Source organism: Rhyacophila brunnea, unplaced genomic scaffold (genome assembly GCF_057557595.1).
Source record: "Rhyacophila brunnea isolate RB1 unplaced genomic scaffold, BYU_Rbru_1.0 scaffold_3, whole genome shotgun sequence".
Classification (NCBI taxonomy): Eukaryota; Metazoa; Arthropoda; class Insecta; order Trichoptera; family Rhyacophilidae; genus Rhyacophila; species Rhyacophila brunnea.
The window spans coordinates 3,591,030-3,612,874 of NW_028232965.1; the positions used below are offsets into that span (position 1 = coordinate 3,591,030).

A 21,845-nucleotide genomic window follows, 5' to 3' on the forward strand; every position below is an offset into this window, starting at 1 on the left:
AAACCCTCTCCAATTTGAAATGTCTAAAAGTATTGGTCATTCAACTTTACCTATTGAAAATAATACCATATAGGTAGCTGGTATATAATTTCTCTTTCATATAGTTTAGGTAAATTATATTGTAATTGTTAAACGATGACAAAAATATGACAATTGCACTTTATAAATGCAATATCTATAAATACACAATTAATATTTAATTAAAGTACTAATATTATATTTCCGGCCACGACGCCCCGAAGAAATTTTTTTAACATGGTAACTCTAGCGTCAAGCCGCCGAACCATAGACTAATAGACGCCGAACGAAATCATCTTTTCTTCGTAAACTGGCGTATAAAAAATAAAAGAATTAAATGATCGAGTCGCGGATACGTGCCGCAAATTTTACAGGGCCGGAGAAATTTGATGAATCTGTCTGCTCTTTGCGTCGAACGGGAGAAAAATATTGTTAATAGCAGGATCACAACTGACTGCGAATCAAACGCCATAGATAATATACGTAAACACCAAACGCCACGAAGTGCATGGGGTCGAATCGCGGCTTTTTTTAATTCCATGCGTGGCGTAATACCGGTAAGTTATTTTATTATAGTAATTGAATAAAAGCATATCAATCCTATTACCAATTTATATCTAGTATAGGTAGATAGATGGCTTTTCGTTATCACGTAAAGGTACCCACTCGGCAATGTATATACCTAGGTACTATAAATAATTACCTATAGTGTATTTCAAGGTATACACAGAAGTATTATAATACTCTACTGCTATTTGTACCTATAATATCTAGTGTTGTTAGTTTTTGGCTTTGTTTCTGCCTCTAAAGACCACAACCACAAAAACTATTGGATATCTATACTGACCATTTCAAGATTAACCAAGCAACAAACACATTAATTTCAGCGAACTCACTATACGCCGAAGAAATTCTGGAACCAGATGCTTGGCAACACAAGGGACGCGGATACAGCCGAAAGAGCCAGTCTTGACTGGAGGTGGACCGCTTATGATCGCCGCATTGAATGGGACAACAACCTGGACGCAGACGGATCGTACATGGCGAATAGGGCAAGAGAACGGTTACCTCTCAACCACACTACATTGAATATCACCCCATACACGTCATTTCAAACAGTTTCATTAGAGTTACCAACTCCACATACATTCAGATCACAACCTATATATACATCATTCAGATCACAACTTACACATACATCATTCAAATCACAACCTACACATCCATTCCCAACTCTCTTGCCGTATTCACCTTCGGCTCCACCGACACGGCGCCTCCACCACAGCCTGTGTCTTCGTCTTCCCACCGCCTGTGCCTCAATCGTCATCACGAGATAGATTACGGGCGGAGCGGCGAAGGACCCCTATGCAAGACTCAAATGGTGCAGTGGTATGATTCATTTTTATATTCTATTTACACCGGCTTCTCTAGGTTATCTTTAAACTTTACACTCAATTTTTACAAAACTAGGCAATCATACTAGATAGGTAGGTACTACATATTATGGTAAAGGCCTGATTTACCTTATGTGCTAGAACACAGTTGGCAATGTGTGAAATGTTCGTAGACAGTACCCCTTTTTGGTCATGGTCTATGGAATATTCAAGATAAGTTTCAAATAGTGTTAAATCATAGAACAGATTAATAAGGTAGAAATATAAAACTCATCGCTAAGGTCCTAGGTTTCGAAGCAGGAGTGTGGCTAAGACCAAATCCATGTGCAGTGCTGCAAGCATTGACTCTGTGGGTTTCTGGCTGGATTTCTTCCAGCAAAAGAAATGGTGTATTACAAAAAAAAATTCCTTATTAGGTCAATAATTATTATAAAACAATCATTATCCCTAGGATGTTTTTCACATTTGAATGGTCAAAGACATAGCTTATAATCAGTATCTTTAGAATTATCTTCAAACATGTTAGGCCTACCGCGCATGGACGATTACATAACCGGCCGGTAGCATTCGGACAATCGTTGGTTTGCTCGCGCATGATCCAAATTATTACCGGCCAGTATGTTTGAGCGCGCATGGCGTTGTCACCTCCGAAAGGGGGGGGGGGGGTAGGTATTAGCGCTGGACCCCCCTGATGATGATGTAATGTCAGTCACGGTGATATCGTCTGCTGGCTTCTTTCGGGGACATGCTTATGTTGATTGACAACGCGGAATTATAGGCGAAAACAGGGCGTTTATTTGTCGGAATACATTTACAGTCAAGTAGTACAGCGTAGAAAATATTTAAAAAAAAAATAATTAAATTTAAAATGGCGGTGACGTCGGCGAGCGCGACACCACGGCCGACGTCACGCTCCTCGAGAGTTCGAAAACCGACTGACCCTATTAGGGGCTGGTAGGGCAGAGTAGGTAGTAATAATACACAACAAACAATTCACAATTATTCTATCTCTGAAAAAAAACAAAAACAGCCTCTGGCATATGTACCTGGCTTGTAAGTAGGTACCTCAGGTCTCATATTTCAGACCTTTTCTAGGTACATGCTTTGGAAAGGGGCTGTGAATTTCTTGGAATTATTATTACCTTCTGCATTTCTTTGCTTGTTAGCTACATATTTTGAAATATTAGAACTCGTATACAAATACATTTTTTTTTCAAAATAATCTCAAATCAGATATTCTAGGTATTAGGTACATTGTATGGCTGGGAACTTTGATCCCAATATTGGTCAAAATTGGATGAAATGTAGGTAATAATATTAAAAATGATAGGTTTTAATAATTACTATTTTTGGCATCTAAAATATTGTGCTGACAATTGTTTTAAGTTATATAGGTAACTACAAAATCGTTTGCTATTGATTGGCTTTAAAATTACAGCTTGCTTCTAAGTATTTTTTAAATTGACTAAGTATAGAATTTATAATGACGCTAGGTTTTACTTGGCTTGCTTATAGAATTAATGTAGGTATAAAAAAATGCAGGATTTTATTTATATTAAGGGCTAGACTGATTCTATTAAATTTTGTAGAACTTGCAAAAGGGTGGTTATAAATTTCCATACATCTAAGCTTACGGGCTAGAAATTTGCCTCGCAGTCGATCTGTTCATGTTTGCATGAATCAGCCCAATGATGATTCAGGCCTCATGGCCTTGGATCCTCTGAGGATGCCATGGTTTAGGCGGTATCAGCGTGATATAGATCGGAGGCAATGCGCGCGCACTGAAGATATGCTTCCACACCGAAAAATGGCGGACGCAATATAAGAAACGTCAAAATGGATTTTGTAGAGCTTATATTATATAATATATAGAGGTTTTGTATAGATTATCAAACTGTTTTAAAATGTGGGTGTATATATTATTAATTTATGAAGAAAGAAACTGAAAAATGGGACTGGTACGCGCATGCAAAGCCAATAGGTACGCATCGATGAACTGTCAAGTCAAATGTGGCGGTTCGATGTATGCGTGCGCTACATACGACCGCGTCACTTGTGCGTGCATGTATGAGTGCACTCTCGGCCGGCCATGACTTGTCATGTGCGGGCTCTCATTTAAAAGCATTGCCAATGGGACCCCGGCCGGTTCGAATCGGTGTAAAATTTTGTGTCTGAACACAGATTTTCAATTCGGCCGTTCGCTCGATCGTCCATGCGCGGGGTTGCATTGCAATACAATGGTTACAACTCCTCGATTGTTGACCGTACGATAGGAAATCGTTCATGCGCGGTAGGCCTTTGTCTTGCCTATTTTTTGAATAATAAAATGCTCAATTCTTGTCAGATTTGGGTTTGAGATTCTGTAATGCGTTATTTTTAATCGATGTGTTTTAAAATTTATAGATGGTGAAATACAACATTAAATCAAATTGGGGTGTTATAGATATATGTAGGTTTGTTAATGTATATTTAAATTTTATTAAAATATACTTTTCATTGTATTTAATCATTTTTTTGTTGTCAAATTAACAGCCACAGAACAGAGTTCCCTGGAGCTAACTAATGCTGAAAGGCAGCGAAAACACAGACGAAACAGCTCATCTATCAAACAGGGACCCACCAATCGTCCGAAAATCTGTCACAGGACAAATAGTTGTCGGTCAATGGTAGAAAATTATTCGTATACATAAATTTCAACAGAGAATTATTTGACATGTATCTGTCTTAAATTTTTCTTTAATAAAATTATAAACTAATGTACGTAATGGTAATTTTATTATTGTATCTGTCGGGACTAGCATGGAAACTCATCATTACATATAAATTATCATAATATATTTAAGTATCTAATAATATTTGTTACTATGTAAACTAGTTGATAAGAAAGGCGTATTGCATGATTCACAATCTGACTGACGGCATACGCTGTCAGGTCAGTCAACTTTCGTAGCAATTTGCAAGACATCAAATTTCATCATAAACACATTTGCTTTCTTGATAAAATATAATTATTCATAAGAATTATTTAGCAACTTTGTAACGTATATGCATTATCAAGCATTTCATTGCCATATAAAGCAATCCGGAAATGTGCCAACTTATCAGATTTGCTCGTACTTAGTAAACTCACAGTAAACAAGTGACATGTGGTCACCGGGTCAACGTCCTGACCTCAGATAACCTTTCTTTGTTATAATTTCTATAAAAGCTCAAAGCGGGGCGAATCTGATAACACACGTCGTCAAATCTTTGTAACCTATAGTCGAATCTCTGCTCGTCGCATTCAGTTCAACTTTTCTCATAGGAACACGCAATGACATATTAAATGGACGACTCACTTCATACCCGCACGCGAAATTGTGCATGAAAGTCATTCACAGATGTATAGGTAGATGTCACATGACCATTGACGTATCCGTTTACATTATGCGATACAAGCTTCGAGAATTTATAGTAATATAACCTTTATTGTAATGGCGTATTAGTGTCATGACTCATTGCGTTAGAAACAGATTCTCGGTTACTTACGACTTCTCGGAGATTAGACGCAAGTGAGACCAGCGAATTACAGGCGACTGACTGTCCAATGGTTCCTGTCATTCAATTGCATTGAATAAACATTCATCAATATCTTAAAATGGCATTTTATAAATAATACTAACACATGCAAAGTGATATCCCATCTTTCTTGGAGTGTTTAGTAGATTTTTTTACAATTTTTAACTAGGCACATTGGCATACAATAATAACGGTGGAGTCGAAACCTGACAGTCAGAAATTTTGTATGGGCAGACCCAGCGGTGTCGCCAGACCGCTTGCAAGCAGAATGTTCATTTGAGCGTAGGATACCGATATTAAAATATGAATTTCGCCATCCGGCAGACCCGACACAAAGTGAGTGTCATTTTATTTTCTAGATGCTTCGTCCATATTAATGTCATTGGGAACACGCCATTATAATTTAACTTTATCAATTTAATCTTAGTACTAAATATATTGTCTGTAAGAATTGTTTCAAGTATTGTTGAGGAGAATAAACTGATATTTACTCAAACACGCATCTACCTTCGATCCATTGAAGTCCATCTACCTACCTCATCCTCGCTCACACCTCCTCGCAATATATCTTCAAGATGCGAAAATATTAACTGAAGTGTAACATTTTGTCATATTATTATATCTTGCTGCCATCAATTCCAATAGTATTTATTATACAGTCGAACTTGGTTATTTACGAGGAAGATGGGACCGACTGAATTTGTTTGTTATATCAGAGAATAGGTGTTTTTAAATGAGCAATACACAATTAGAATTTTTCCCGAAACAAGCATGGCATTCATAAACTACAAAAGTTGTTATTGTAATGAATGATGGTAGGTATGTACAAACCTTGCGATGGTTTTCTCAACCATATGCATGGATACTTAATCTTGTCGGCGAAAACACCAATTAGGTAGGTACTTAAGACACTTAACTAGTGTCATAAACATAATCCAAACCTGGTGGATTTTATGGCTTAGGGTGTCAAAATGTTTTTAAACGATCCGATCCACACATTAAGTATTAAGAAAATTTTCGAAGATATTTTAGCTCAGTATATCAGATAAGGAGCTTGTTATAAAAGTGAATAAATGTATGGAGAAAATTATAAACTACAATGTCAAGTTTCCTCGTTACACCCGGGATCTTGCTATATCCGTGATCGTAATAACCGACCTCGACTGCATTATAATAAAATTTATCTTCTAACTTTTATCTATCTTGGCGTGGAAGCAGCTGCTTCCTCTGGCTGTGCTATTATGGTAAATCTGGCTCAGCTGTTCAGTCTTCTGGATTTGCACACAAGAGTCGAGCCCCACACTTAAGGCCTGAGTGGATGGCACCAGCGTGCGCAATTCAAACGTATAACTGTGTGAAATATTCATAGAAATTGTCTTTTTTGAGCATTTCACACGCAGTTGTTTGAGTTACGCATGCCGCTGCTGCTCCGCCAAACGCTGTCCACTCAGACCGTACACAAAATTTTTGACTTTCACACTTTTGAGAATAATCCAACAGCAATGATTAATCATGTTATTTTTGGTGTGCATATTATGTAGGTATTTCAGAAAAAATCCATCCTGACCAAAATTTAACAATGTCTACCATTCATTTTAGAAAGTATATTATGAAATAAATTCATCAGACCTATATAATTTTTTTTAAGAGATTTCCCCTACCTATCCAGGTGGGACAGAATCTCTTCTGACTGCAACATAAAATTTATCAATGTGATTTTATCATTCACAAAATATAATGTAAATAAATGTATGGCTGCACATAGCTTTTTTTTAATTGTTTCATGGTCTTTCCCATGCAGAAGAGAGTTACAATGTGGCTGGTTATGATTTATGACCATATCCCAGCCAAGACAATTTTCTATGTGCGACCAGGCTTTCATTCTTCAAACACAATTGCCAAGATTTATGATTTAATTTAATTTAACACAATTTTTCACTTTCAATAAATAAATCTGGACCTACTAATTTTTTTTTTTGCATTTTATTAAATTAAATCAATAATACAATGCATTTCCAAATGAATTATTATTGACAGTCAACATAATAAAAGATATTATGTGATTTAGATCGACAGTATTATAAAATACTATGTATAATTTTGGTGTAATCAAAATAACGACGTACATACCATAGTTTCATCCGAAGTACTGTGGATTTGCTAAAATGTTTAATAATGAGATTTAATGTATGAGGGGTCTGAAAAAAAGCAGTTTTCACTTCAGAAAAACGTTAGCAAGTCTGTAAAAATTTCACGTCTTGTAGATATAATTTCTGAAGAAAAAACAAAGCATTCTTAAATGTTATTTATCATTAGTATACTAACAATATTTAAGAATATTTTTGTTTCCAAAGCCCTCATATATTCGAAATAGAAAAGATGGCCACTCTGGGTATGTATTGTTTAAAATGAAAGATTGCTCCGAGGTTTTACATTTTTCTTTATTGAAATAGCTTAATAAATTTAGGCGGAGCTCTTGGCGGCCAACCTCTTGTCCCTCTCCTCAGCGACGGACAGCTTGACTCCCTTTCCTCTCGGGAGGGACACGTACGGCTTCTTCCTCTTGCCGATGATGAACACGTTGTTCAGTCTGGTGGCGAAGATGTGATCCTGTGAATCCTTAACGTGGACAATGTCGAAGGATCCCGGATGCCTTTCGCGGGACACAATCGTGCCCACACGCCCTAAATTGCGTCCTCCAGTGATCATGCACAAGTTTCCTGAAATTTAATATAATGTTAAAATATGCTATTGTTCACCGATATATTCAAACTGGGAGAGGCTTTTAGCTAACTTCAACTAAGTTTTAGTAAGGTATGCTCCAATGAGGTTTTATTGCAGTATTACTCAGTTAACTACATAGAATGTGTGAGTAGATACTAGTAAGGCGGGCTATGTACGCATCTACCAAGGAAAAACTGGATGCCAGACTGATATGGCTGGACTAGGATATGGTAGATTTGAAGATGTGCTGCCGAAATAACTACATAGATCGTTGAGCATGGGAAAAGTTTCCTGAGGAGGCGACTCGTCACGACTGATAATGATTGTGCAGCTAGGAATGTGGACCCAAACCAAGCGGTCGGTATAATTTTGATGTGGTAGCAAAATTATATCTTATTGTGTTTTCCAGACCATAAGGGATTTTTAAACTTTGTCATTTATATTTTTATACATATCAACGTTTCTCTTAGGTCGTATTCTTATTTGTCCGGTACAAATCTTGCAATCGATTTATAACAACATCCTAACTAGCTAGACATTTGAAATTTTTAGAATATATCTGAACACGAGTCCAATGCATTATTTTAATACTTTTAGCCAACTTTAATCAGAATTGAATAAATTTTCGGTTAATTCTGTTTTGTATGGAGTTATTTCAGAAAAATCCGTAAAAAGTAAGACTATTATTGGTTGCTAAGGGGGTGGTCCAAGCAACTAAATTATTAATATATACGTGCGTTACTATGGAAATCAAAATGAAATTTCAGTATTTTATATACTTCATATCAAGTAGAAGTTTGAGCATATTGAGCATACTAACAGAAAATTTTAAAACGTTGTATATAAATACCGAAGAATGAATTGGCATTATGATTTTCATTTCTGGAGAAAGTATACTTTTTCATACTCAGCGGAGAATTGAAAAAAAAAAACTCACACACAGGTAGAGTTGGGTATTTCCCGAGAAAATCTCAGATTCAGGATTTCCAGAAAAGAATCCTTGAGATATCCAGGAATTTAAAAAAAGCCTGTAAAAATTCTAAATCTGTGTAAAAACACATTCCAAAAAATTTTGATTTTTTTAAATTCATGCAAGAAACAATAATAGAAGTAGGAAAACAAAAATAATTCAAAACATTACTTATTAAAATAGGATTTCAAAAAACACAGACTGACGCTGCGTCTAACAATCGCGTACGCTTTTGAGACAAAATTCCCAGATGTTAAAAATTGCGCTCATTTTGAGTTGACGTTTGCTTAATTGTGTTAAATGCGCCGATCAGTCTTTGAACGTTTTGTGTCCACTTTTTTCATATAGAAAAATCGTCTTTCAATTAATATTTGATAATAAAGTAATCCCGAATCTCAAGATCCGGGATTTTCGGAAAGTTAAAAATTTCAATTCTCGAGATTCAGGATGGAAAATCTCAAAAATTCCCAAAACCTAAGTCTACATACAGGTATTTTAGCACCTGGTTAGTGTAGGATAGAAAATATAACAAACCTGAGTCAAATTTGATAAAGTCGATAATCTTTGTTGTGGCAATGTCAAGACGGATTGTGTCGTTGACCTTGATGAGAGGATCAGGGTAACGGATTGTTCTGCCGTCGTGTGTGGTCAAGAAAGGTACATTCTTTGGTCCCATCTGGACTTTCCTTACTTTGCAAAGCTTGTACTAGAAAAAAATAAAATAATAAAAAGTGTTGTATAGCATATACTGTTTACTAAATCTATCCAAGGAAAACATTGAGATGAGATGCTAGTTAAAAAAATCATTTTATCAAGACTCAATTTTACTTCACTAATATAAATAGCGTTTGTTGCATTTATTCTTCATTTTCAAAAGCATTATACATACTTAATTTTCATCTACATAGAAACCGAATATAGCTGTTCAATCATGTTACAATAATGAGCTGATTTAAGATGCATACTTTAGCTTCCTCAGGAGTAATGCGGTGAACGGTGAAACGTCCTTTCACATCATAGATGAGACGGAACAGTTCTCCGGTCTTCTCAATGCTGACAACATCTAGAAAAAAAGAAAAATAATTACATCATATCCCTGTGTAAGGCTTTCAAAGAAATTACAGACTAGATGCAGGCTTTTGACGGGAACTATATTTTAACAATAATAAGCGATAGTCAACTAGTGTCGTAGGTATATATTTAAGTTGTTTTAGTTAGTTACAAAACAGATTTTCGTATGGTAAACATCAACCAGCAGAACTAATGACACAGAAACACGATTTGCTGTGTCTAGACAAGAGATCAAAATATTCTTTCAACAAATATACCTATAAGAGTAGAAATTATACCAGCGCAATTCATAAATAAACTTTAGACCTTGTTCAGTTTTTGTGGTCTTGTCGAAAAGTAGAAGTTGGTAGATTAGTTCTCAGGGAAATGTATTCACCAACACTTTATACTATGTATATGATTTTTGGTCAATAAAATAATACACAAAACTAATTTTATACCATGTACGTGTGATCAAATATGATAAAAACAACAAATTGTGAGTTAATAATTATTGGAATTTAAATCGCTGAACTTTAATAAGTGATACAATAATAATTATTACTACATATGCAATGCAACAAATATGATAGATGACATATTGTAGTGTTGAAGGTATCATGGCACAACTGTCAAACCTCTCTGGGGAAGTTAGTCCCCAAATATAAATATCAAATTTTGTTAAGAGTGGAGACATCATTATTTGTACATAGGTTTACGTGAATGATGTGTCTAACAGCCTATAGTCAGTCAGTCAATATTTGAAATAATAAAATGTGTCTTTATTGGCAATTTTATTGTTTCATAATGTATGGTGGGTACAACTTGATAGTTGTACGCCGCTGTCATCTGTCAGACATTTTTTAATACTATACAACACAAGATGCCCAACGTGAATACGATTTGCTGTGAATAAGTTTTTTTTTGTAATCATATTATTTGAGTCACATTTTTAAAACTCAACAGACTAAAGTTTATAAAATTTACAAAGGCGTCACTTGAGTTATCGTAACTTGTAGTGTACTTATTATTCAAACTACAATATTATAAAGTTAATATTATTTTCTACTTGTTAATAATTTCCACCCCTTGTAAGGTACGACTATTTGAAATTGATATCCATCACAATTAAAAAACCGGTATTGTTCAGTTATCAGGAATACAGCAGAAAACACATTTTGAATATAGCCGATTAACAGGATTATTTGTTAGGTTAACCTAACCCAAACTAACAAATAATCCAGTTTATCGGGTATTTTCAAAATGTGTTTTCCGCTGTATTCCTGATAACCGAACAGTACCAAAAAACCTTATATAGATGTTCGATCGTATATTTCCACTGCATATTCATGAGGTCCTTGGGGGATACAACAATCAACATTGAATTGTGAACTGTATTTAATTGTATACGTTTGTGCAGCATTGTCTTAATTGTTTAAAATGGTAAATAACCATTGTCTATGATCACCAAAACGCTATACAGGCATTGAGATCAAATCATATTAACGTGAAGGCATCTTGCGTTGTATAGTATTAAAGAATGGTGTCCGACAGATGACAGCGACATACAACTGTAGAGTTGACCCGTATGGTGTAGCGTATAGTTTATGCTGGCATAAAAAGTTTGATTGTCTACGGTCCTGTCAAAAAATCGATGGGTTTTAACGATTGCCGACTAAGCCGATACATTCACAACGACTGGTCTTACTTTTTCCACCCTCCCGTTGTTGTCTATGGATGACATGTCATTGTTCTATAGAGTGCTCATACTAATGCGTCTGTCGAATTCACACAGGGAATGGTTTGATTTGGATAGATGAGTTACATGATAAGTAATACACTATCATTAACAGACCTTCTACAAATGTAATGCATAGATCAATGCTACATATTTTTTGGAAATCGATATCACCACCGGTTTTTGTGTTAAGGACTAGTCTGACTTTGACAGCTGATGAATGACAGGAATGTATATTATTTATAAATAACACTGATAGTAAATATATTTGATTTGAGAATTTTTTATAATTCAATTTGAAACGAGAAAGGGCAAATCAATATGTCAAGCAATCTGGGATCTGATTTTGACAGCTGAACAGTGGACCACTCGTTGCTTGTGCAAAAAGATATGCTCAGGGTTTATTAATCCAAAGATAAATTTTCGATTTAGATATATAGAAATGAGTTTGTCTTAAGATACGACACTATCTAATGGAAATATGTTCGCACCGTGACACAAGTATAGAGAACATAGTGTTTTAATCCAAAATATGACTTCTATAAATACACGTCGTGTCGTATTACGCCCACACTTAAAAAAACCGCCTATAGACATTGTGTCCGCGAATGTGATAAGCTACCGGGCTCAGATATGTTTAGCTGTCATTAATAGCACTGCACCGAGTCACCTACTTCAATAGAAGAACAAGATTGACTAAGCACTGTAATATTGGCACAATTACTAACCCATGAATCCAGCAGGGTAGTTGGGATCAGTTCTGACTTTGCCGTCAACCTTGATCAGCCTCTGCTTCACGATCTTGGTGACCTCGCAGTTGGTGAGGGCGTATTTCAAACGGTTGCGGAGGAAGACGACCAGGGGCAGCGACTCTCGCAACTTGTGCGGGCCGGTGGATGGACGCGGAGCGAACACGCCTCCGAGCTTGTCCAACATCCATGCCTTTGGGGCGGCTAAGCGCTTCAAATGTTTTTTGGGTCCACGGGCCTAGAACAAACAATTCATACTAGTAAAATAATATTAATACTCGAAACCATCCAAGGTAACCTCTTCCTGTCCATACCGAACTAAAATTGAATCAAACACTCTTATAAATAAAGATACTGGTGTTTGATAGGGATAAAATATTATAATTCCTTAAAGCCAATGCGATAATATATATAAAAACTTGTTAAAATGCTAGGAGAGGCACGATTTGACGGCTGTCAGATGATTTGTAGGTTATGCGGGGTAACTGTCAACAGTAAACTTCGAATGATGAATCGAGCAGTTGCAAAACGTAATTTTCTTAGATCCAAGATTAATTGGTTAAAGTACAAACTGCATTGTACATACAAGAAAATCAAACACTGTCATTTATTCAATTTCTTGAATTTGACACGGAGCTAACTAACCTACAAAACGTATTAAAACAATATAAATATGGATCACTGAAGCGACACTCTGCTAATGTTTAGTTATCGGTATAGTCGGTTTTGTAGTGAAAATTGAACGTCTAAGAACTGAATACTGATGTAATAATAAAACATTTATCTACAGATTATATTCACTTCAGTCACTGGCAGCTACATTAGCATGCTGTCAAAATACGTATAAATTTGAGCCGGTTGGGAAAATATGGAGCCATCGAAACGAGGCACATGAAGCGATGACATTGGAACAGTTTTTAACACGATTTACATTTAATAAAACACAGATTACTATGGATTTATAAAATTCGACGACCCGTCACTCACCATCTTGTAGGCGCAATCGGGAAAGAGACTTAGAAACGGAAACAGTCGATTGTATACAAAATTAGTATTGCCAGGCTGTGACCATAAATTTACGAATTGGATAATATATTATTTAAACTTACTTTTACGGATAGAATATAACACATGAAAACAAAGTATTAGACAATAATTTATTTAAAATATTTTCTAAAATGAATTAAGTTATTATAATAATAAAAACATAAAATAGGTAGGTATTTTTAAATTAATAATAAAGTATTTTTTGTTAATTCTACATGGCAATAAAATTGAAACTGTCAGATTTACAAATGCGGCGGTTTTTAAAATGGTTGTAACGATACTGATGTAAGCTTGAAATTATCTACTCATTAGATTCGTACGATTGATATATGATACGCTTTTAACTAAATTTGCATATGTTTGGTGCGTACACAATATCTGACAGTTCGTAAGGCAATCATTTCATTGGTTGACCTATTGGGCTATTATGAGGTATGCAGTCAATGAACGACCCTGATTACCTATCTTATAATGATAAATCTTTATTTTTCTTTTCTGTGGATAAATCAATAGGTAGCTATGATACAGTTGAGCCCAAACTGAATGTGGACTCTGTACGATTTTCGTTTGTATAGCTCAGTTTTCATTGATAGAGTAGGTACTTTGGCAAGTACTAGATATCCTAACTCTACCAGTGAAAACGTAATTGGTAGAGTAGAGTACTGGATCTTGGTGAAGTAAAGTAAGACACATTCGCTGACACATGTTAGCTAATACATGTTAGTGATATGACCAAGGCCTGAACAAAAATGTTGCATAAGTGCGAGTGAGAAAGTATTCGGCACCCTTATAATCTCTGCGACATGCGCTAGAGTAAGATAAAAGGTTTACAGATGTGTAAGATATCTTGCTATGGTGTCGCCGCGAAATCTTAGTTTGTCTCATAGCTAAGTGTCGATAACCTGCGACCGTGTGTTGCTAAAATTGCTTTTTTTTGTGTTAAATACAAAGTTAGTGGTAAATATTTTTAGTTAATTAAGTAGAAACGATGGTTGTGTGTGCTGTATTAAAATGTGGTAGCCGTACTGACAAGCAAGAAGATGGTATTACGTTTCATAGTTAAGTTGATACGTGATAATTTATTTATATATTATTATATTATTGTTTTTTTAAAATAACTTAAATTATGGATATCTTTACGTAATGGTTGCATTTGGACTGCTTAAAAATACTATATAACGTAAAAAAATAGAAAATTATATTTTAATTCTGAGCGTCTAGTGCGAGCACTGGCGAAATGGTGTTTGGTCTCAAACATTTGTATACAAATATGTTCACTCACTCACAAGCTAAACGCACGGCACGCAGCTTCATTTAATAATGCAATGTGTGGCGTCTAGATGTATCTATAGTCTAAGGATATGACACATATTAAAATTTTTATTTTTAAAATTTTTGATTTAGGTACCTACCTATAGAAATGAGTTAAGTCCTAAGATATGACACTATCTAATGGAAATATGTTCGCACCGTGACACAAGTAGCAGGGAACATATTGTTTTAACCCTAAATACCTCTATAAACGTTGTGTCATATTCCTTTCCACAGTACAGGACATCAATGGACGTCCTGTCATATTATCACATCTCAGAAAATACGACGTTTATAGACGTCATGTTCGCGAATGTGTTAGTAAAATACGAATTAGGTACCTACTTATATTAAATTCTTCAAGATGTTTTAAGGTCGATAGGTATATCAGTTGTAACACCATTATTTATATATTTATTTATTTATTTAAAAAAGACACGTTGAGTACATAACAAATTATTAATTCAGGACGAGTATGGTGTTACCACTGAATGACTTAAAATATTATATTATTATAATTTGTAAAATGGTATTCTACTAGCTAAATTTCTGACTCAATTAATAAAGTAAGATTGCACGGAGAGATAGTAAAGTCTAGTTTTCATTGTTCGAGGGTACGGTAGAGTTCTTACTAGCTCCATTACTCGACTACAATGAATGAAGGAGTTGAGTCATTGAAGGTCGAACTTCTCTTTCTCGCTTGCTCAAGTGTAGGGCGCGAGTGAGACGAGGATATGCCTAATATTATCTTTTATTATGTTACGCTCGGGCCAATCAACCATATACTTGAGCGAGCGAGAAGGAGAAAATCAACTATTGCGACACAGTGCTGGTAGACGGTAGAGTATAGCAGAGGTGGTACTGGAGTGTTGCCATATCTACTGAAAGTCAGTAGATCTACTGATATTTTGGTCAGGAGCTGAAGAAAAAATAATAATGATTTTTCATCAAATCTACTGATATTTGAAATCGATTGATTTATGATGCATCGAAGGTGACTTTGTACATGGTTTTTATACTATTATATTAATTATGTTTACTGTCAATTCTTGGTGGAACGACATGTTATTAGAAATGAAAATCAAAATTTCAAAAGTTGGTACCTATTCATTTCTTATATTATATAATACTTCTGAGAGCCAGTGACGTCCCTAGACAAAATGCCGCCCCTGGGCAGCGCCATAATGCTGCCCCATTTTTTCATACAACATTTTTTATCATCCATGCTCGTAACGGAAAAAACGTAAACGGAAGTAAAGTAGACATCGCGAACCCGATAAGAAACAAAGTTCTATTAAACCATTTATGCCAATTAATACATATTATTTCCTACCAATGAGCTGAATTTTGAAAGATATTTTAGAAAGATACTCAGTTTAGGTAATTATTTATATATATATATATATCAAATGATTCTCCTTGATTTGCCGCCCTTCAAGTAACTGCCGCCCCCGAGCGACGCTCAATCTGCCTACCCCCACGGGACGTCACTGCTGAGAGCTTGAAAAGCAACTTAACCAATTTTTATTAGTTAAAATTGTTTCATATATACATTTTTGTCATCTATGTACTGATATTTTTGATAGAAATTAAATATTGAATTTTGAAGAATTCATCTGGCATCACTGGATTGTAAGTGGTGATGAAGAAGGCGACTAGCAGAGTAACTATTCTACATATTATGGGTATACTGCGAATAAGCATTAAGTCAAAAATACTAGTTTTGAGATAATCGAGTTTGAAAGTTTGGACGGTCTTAACTTAATTTATATAATTATATAAAAGGCAAATTCCTTTCTGCGATATTGCTTTGAGTATGACTAAGTGCAGTTTCGCACGCAGAATTTTGTGAATATAGCCTGAGAATGAGAGAAGCAAACGCACTAAGTCCATTTAGTGCCTTTTCTCTGAATAGATGTATGTCTTTTTGACTTATAACATAAATTATCTTCGCCAGTTTTATATATATGACTGTGTGTGTTTTTGTAGACTATAAAGCGTACTCTTAATAAGATTACCTCATCATGAAGTCAAAACAGCAAAATTTTGACTTAGTGCTTTTTCGCAGAATACCCACGATATATTATCTGTGGTTACTATCACACCATGCAATCTTACTATATTCTACTACAGTGGTACCCAACTTTTAGTCTATCTCAAGCAAATTAAGAATTTAATAATTGTAGGCGAGCGACACATAGGACGATGACCTTTTGTTTGAAAATATCAGCACATTAGGTGAATTTAAAAATTAAAAAAAAAATTAAAAGGTTTCTTTAAGTAAGTACTTGATTAATTATTTGGTTAATTAAATAAAACACAATTTTGTAGTATTTATTCAACTTTTTTAATTAAATTTTGGACCGGTTTCGTCCTCCAAAGGAACAGTATCAACTAACTATGTTGCCGTAGTTAAAGGGGTTTTTGTGCATTGCAAGTAGGGATTCCAATTCCGGGATCCCGAATTCCGGGATCCCAGGATCCCGAGCTATTTTCGATACCTATGAATCCCGGGATTGATAAACATAATCCCGGGATTTCGGGATTGATTTTTTTATCAATTTTTATGGAAAATAAAATAAAAGCGAAAATAAAACATACTTTTAATAAAAAATAACTACATTAGAAATAAACTGAGTTTGAATGAAGTTTGATTTATACCCATGTGTAGTGATACACCCCTGTTACAGGCGGGCTTCTCCCGGTGTAAAATAATCATTTAGTAGCTATCAAGTCGAAACGTAACCCTGACCTCTAGAAACGGCTTCGTAAAACATCTAATCTGATTCCTTGCTCAACCACGTAAGTATTTTTTTATTCATAAGTAAAGGCCTTCGTCCGGTGTGTGAAAATCACATATTGGGCGGAGGTGTAATTAAGATACATTTAATTTAATTTAAAAAGTATAAATGATGATGGATGAAAGCGATAATTTTAAGACTAAATATAAGTACTTATTCAAATCTAATAAATTTTGCCGGCAACGTTGAAGTCTCCGCGCGCCTGCGCCAAGGTGGTCCTCGTGATTCGTCAAATCGAAAGGATCACGCGATAAAATTTGGCCAATCACGAGAGTCCTTTTTGTAGAATTGCGTGGGTACGCGAAGTTTGAAAAAGAAAAAAAGGTGAGTGAGCGTCCCTTTTTCAACATGTACGGACCTGCGAAACTTATTGTTAAAACAAAATATGTAAACGTTTAAAGAAAATGTAAAATATAAGAAGACCACGGTACGAGCACGAAAGACCGTGTTTTATTTACACTCCAATCGTTTATATCTTTTTTTGTGAATCCGGGGTTCGATGGACACCTGAGCTAGCCGCTGGAACCCCGGGTATCTCAGTAGGTTGCCGATTCATTTTATTTTTCACATGAATTATTAAAAATGAGAAAGATTGGAAAAAACAATGCTTCGCACATTTAACAAAGTAATTCTACCATGATATCATACGTTTTACGGCAGTTTCATATTTGACTGACTAATTAGATTTATGATGCGGAAAGGCCATACGTACGCCATTTTGCTTTACTATTTTAAATCTCGCTAATCCATTCATTATGTCTTTACTATCAGAAACAGCAATCTCATATTAAATTCACATTATTATTTATATGACAATATTATTTACTCCATTAAACTTGTGTATTTCCAAGATTGAATGTATACAATATTAACAATAAATGTCTTCAATAGGTAGTATAAATTATACTAGATTTATTTTTGACCGATTTTATCAATGTTATTTGTAAATATAAAATTTTTATATTAACAATGGAAAAAAATGCCAATCCCGGGATTGTCAAATTGTAATCCCGAAATCCCGGGATCAGAATTTTGGCTCGGGATTGGATTCCCTAATTGCAAGTATATTATGTGCAATCTTAAATGAAGCAATTGTAGTAGCTCTTGATTTAGTTACGGACTTAGTAAATATAGATTGTTGGGCAACTAATGTGGCTTTCAATTCTTTCACTTTAGATTTTTTTAAACTGCTGTTAATAGGATATTAAGTCCCATATTTTTTATGAACCATTGTAAAATGTCATTCTACATTGCACTTTTTTCCAATAGCAACTGTTGAACCGCAAATCAAACAAATACATTTGTTCTTAAAATAGATAAAGAAATATTTCTCTTCCCAATCTTCTTGAAAATTGTAAGTGTATGTCCGTTTTTTCTTTTTCTCTGGCTCATATTCAGACATAATTATTAGGGTAACTATATGATAAATATATTGTCAAACTGACACTTTTGTCAGAAAGCGCTTCATCTCGCCCATAGACTAATATTATTCTATTACTCTCGCCTTTTCGCCAATGGTGATTGTCGTTGACGTGTTGCCACAGTGAGTAGCAATTTTACCGATTTTTGACATACACTGTGCGCTTAATACATAATCTGAATACGCGAGCAACGGGTTGGGCACCGCTGTTTGAATACATGGCCCCTACATCCTGAAGCATGCCCCCAGGCCAGGATCGTTGGTGGTCCCCAGTACCTATTGCTAGGGTTAAAGGCAGTGTGACACTGTACAGAAGCATTTTCCAAATGGTGTTCCAGGTAAAATTATGGGTATTCAGTGTATTTTTAGCAATTTTTTGTATTTCTGAATAAATTCACTTGAATTAGTGAGTTTTCGAATATCGACACACAATTAATAATCAAAATTTTACAAACCAGCATTCTTTTATAAATTTTATTTCATTTGCGGTTTTTCTAGATGATAGTTTATAGTCATAAAATATGATTAGAAGAAGAAAATGATTCTATTTTTGAATGAAAACAAAATCACCTACAGATACTACTATTTTACAACGGTTGGATAGAGGTCATGTCAAAATACTGAACATAAATTTAATAATAAAAATTTTAACCATTTGCTTATTCAATAAACTCAACGATGGGATTAGACTATTATTGGATTTTATCGCTAAAAGATGATTGCACGCCTGCAGAAATCAACAATGCATACCGAACATTGGCCATGGGTTTATTTAATAAGAATATTAAAGAAGACAAATCGACAGCTGATGACATAAAGCAGGTATTAGTCGCTGAAGCTTATGAAGTTCTGTCATCACCACTTTCTCGCACTATCTATGATCATGTAGGAGAAGAAGGTCTCAAAGGAGGAATATTGGCGCCTCCCTATGTATTTCATGGTGATCCTTTGAAAACGGCAGAGAGATTCTTTGGTTCGTTGAACAACTTTGCTGAAATAACAAATTACTATAAACAATCTCTACCTATATTGCATTGTTCATATGGGCAAGGAATAAAAAAAAAAACTCCACCAATAACATACGATCTACCACTGACATTAGAAGAAGTCTTCTTTGGTGGTATTAAAATAATACGAATTCAAAGACTCGATTACAGTGAAGTAAATAAAGATGTACGTTTGTGTGAAAAATCTTTAAATGTACCCATTACCCGTGGAATCAAACCAAATACTCAAATAGTTTTCAAAGAAGAGGGAGACAGGAAGCCTACAATTATTCCAGCAGATGTCATAGTAATAATAAAGCAAAGGGAACACAATGTTTTTATTCGATCAGGTAGTAATTTGATTTTGACGAAACAAGTAAAACTGCAAGACGCACTCTCTGGATTGATGGTGACTGTTAAAACCCTGGACTCTAGATTGATACGTTTGCAAATGGCTGCCGGAATGGGTCCACTCATAACTAAAGTCGTTGAAAGTGAAGGGCTGCCTATACCAGGATATCAAAATGATTGCAGAGGTGATTTGATAGTACGCGTTAATGTTGTTTACCCATCTAAATTATCTCGTGGAATAAGAGTTCAAATGAAAAATGCTTTAAATTTAAAGGAACCAAATGAGAAGAATACTAATTCTAATGAAGGGGTAAGCAATATAATAAATCTATAATAATCTAGACATTGTAATTAAATCTGAATTTTTGTAACTGTTTTTATGAATTACATGGTATCTTGGGTACTGATAGATTCAATAATCGACACATCATAACTATAATATAATACCATGAAAGAATCAATCTGTTTATAATAAACAATCAACAACCTATACCGCACAGATATTTTTTTAATGTTATAAACCTTGTTTTGAATTTCCATTGAGAGTATGTTTTGTGTATTATCAAATTTAATATTTTTACATTGTGTTGGGCTGAGAGGCAGAAGGAATGAATGGTGGCAATTTGTAGAGAAAACTTGCCAGATATACCTCCTTCACCATCAAATAATGAAATTTATTCTATGTCTCTTGTAATAATAAAGAATAACTCCATATTATCAAATTCAATTCATTATTCTAGATACCTATGATAGAAATATATTTTTGATGATTGCTTGTTGATTATTACCAAGTCTAGTATTAAGTTTTGGACAACTTTAACAGATGTCTCTAACAATAATCTATAAATATAAAATTAAATTAATAATATTGATTATTTAAATTGTTCAATAGGGATACAACTCAAAATCCTTGTTCTAAGATAATGGGCATTTGAAATTTTTGCTCAAATTTTCGTTTTATCTTTAAAATCTTGATTTTGGAGGGAAATGTGTTTTTTTAGTCAAATGAAATTTAGCAATAATGTACAATTTAATTTTACAGTTCAACAAGCATCATCTCAAAGTGTCATTCAATTTGAAAATAAATAGAAGAAGTTTTTGACTTATTTTTTTGCTGATTTATATATAAAAAAAGACATTTCTACATCGAATGGCATTATTAACTCAAATTTTTGAAATTTTGAGTTGTTTCCTTATAACTAGTGTACCGGTTTGATCCACATTCGGTGAGGTAGGTGTATTAAATTTTTAACTATCACTAGTGTAATATACTATTTTTGTATAATACCTATACTATATAATTTACTAGCAGAAGCAGCTTGGCGTCCTAACCACATTGTGGTGGATTTTCATGTAATTGTGAAATAAATCTACTATTAATTATAATAACAATATATCACAATATTATGTAGTAGCTACTTAATCCATTCAATAATAATCAGGTCCAGTTGACAATGTCCCTTTGAAGTAGGTACTACATATTATTGTGTTTTTATTTAAATTCTACAACACAATGTATTTCCACCAAGAATTGACAAGGAAAAACATATGATTGACTAGGTGATTATTCAGGATGTGATCAAGTTTTTCATTTTTGAAGGATTTTCGCTCTAATGTCAGTATAACGCAGTGACGTAGATAAAATAGATAAAATGCCGCCCCTAGGCAGCGTCAAAATGCCGCCCCATTTTTTATACAGTATTTTTTCATCATCCTTTACTACTCCAG

General features: G+C 34.5%; 2 protein-coding genes and 1 long non-coding RNA gene across 3 annotated transcripts; 2 read left to right on the top strand and 1 right to left on the bottom strand.

Moving 5' to 3' along the window:
* The first annotated feature begins 266 nt into the window (after positions 1–266).
* Positions 267–4,172, top strand: LOC147067761 (uncharacterized). The gene is made up of 3 exons (XR_015071355.1): positions 267–575; positions 906–1,407; positions 3,945–4,172. It is a non-coding gene; the product is annotated as an uncharacterized LOC147067761 (long non-coding RNA).
* A 3,221-nt stretch (positions 4,173–7,393) lies between these two features.
* RpS4 (ribosomal protein S4) lies at positions 7,394–13,215 on the bottom strand. Its single transcript, XM_085953018.1, has 5 exons — positions 13,189–13,215; positions 12,181–12,439; positions 9,630–9,727; positions 9,199–9,370; positions 7,394–7,690 (listed from the first exon to the last, which is right to left on the bottom strand). Exons 1-5 carry the CDS (start codon positions 13,189–13,191, stop codon positions 7,434–7,436), a joined length of 789 nt encoding a protein of 262 aa, XP_085809144.1. The 5' UTR covers positions 13,192–13,215; the 3' UTR covers positions 7,394–7,433.
* Positions 13,216–18,940: 5,725 nt separating this feature from the next.
* Positions 18,941–21,500, top strand: LOC147067763 (dnaJ homolog subfamily B member 13-like). Its single transcript, XM_085952069.1, has 3 exons — positions 18,941–19,118; positions 19,279–20,427; positions 21,160–21,500. The coding sequence occupies exons 2-3, from the start codon at positions 19,459–19,461 to the stop codon at positions 21,217–21,219; spliced, it is 1,029 nt and encodes a 342-aa protein (XP_085808195.1). The 5' UTR covers positions 18,941–19,118; positions 19,279–19,458; the 3' UTR covers positions 21,220–21,500.
* Positions 21,501–21,845: the final 345 nt, after the last annotated feature.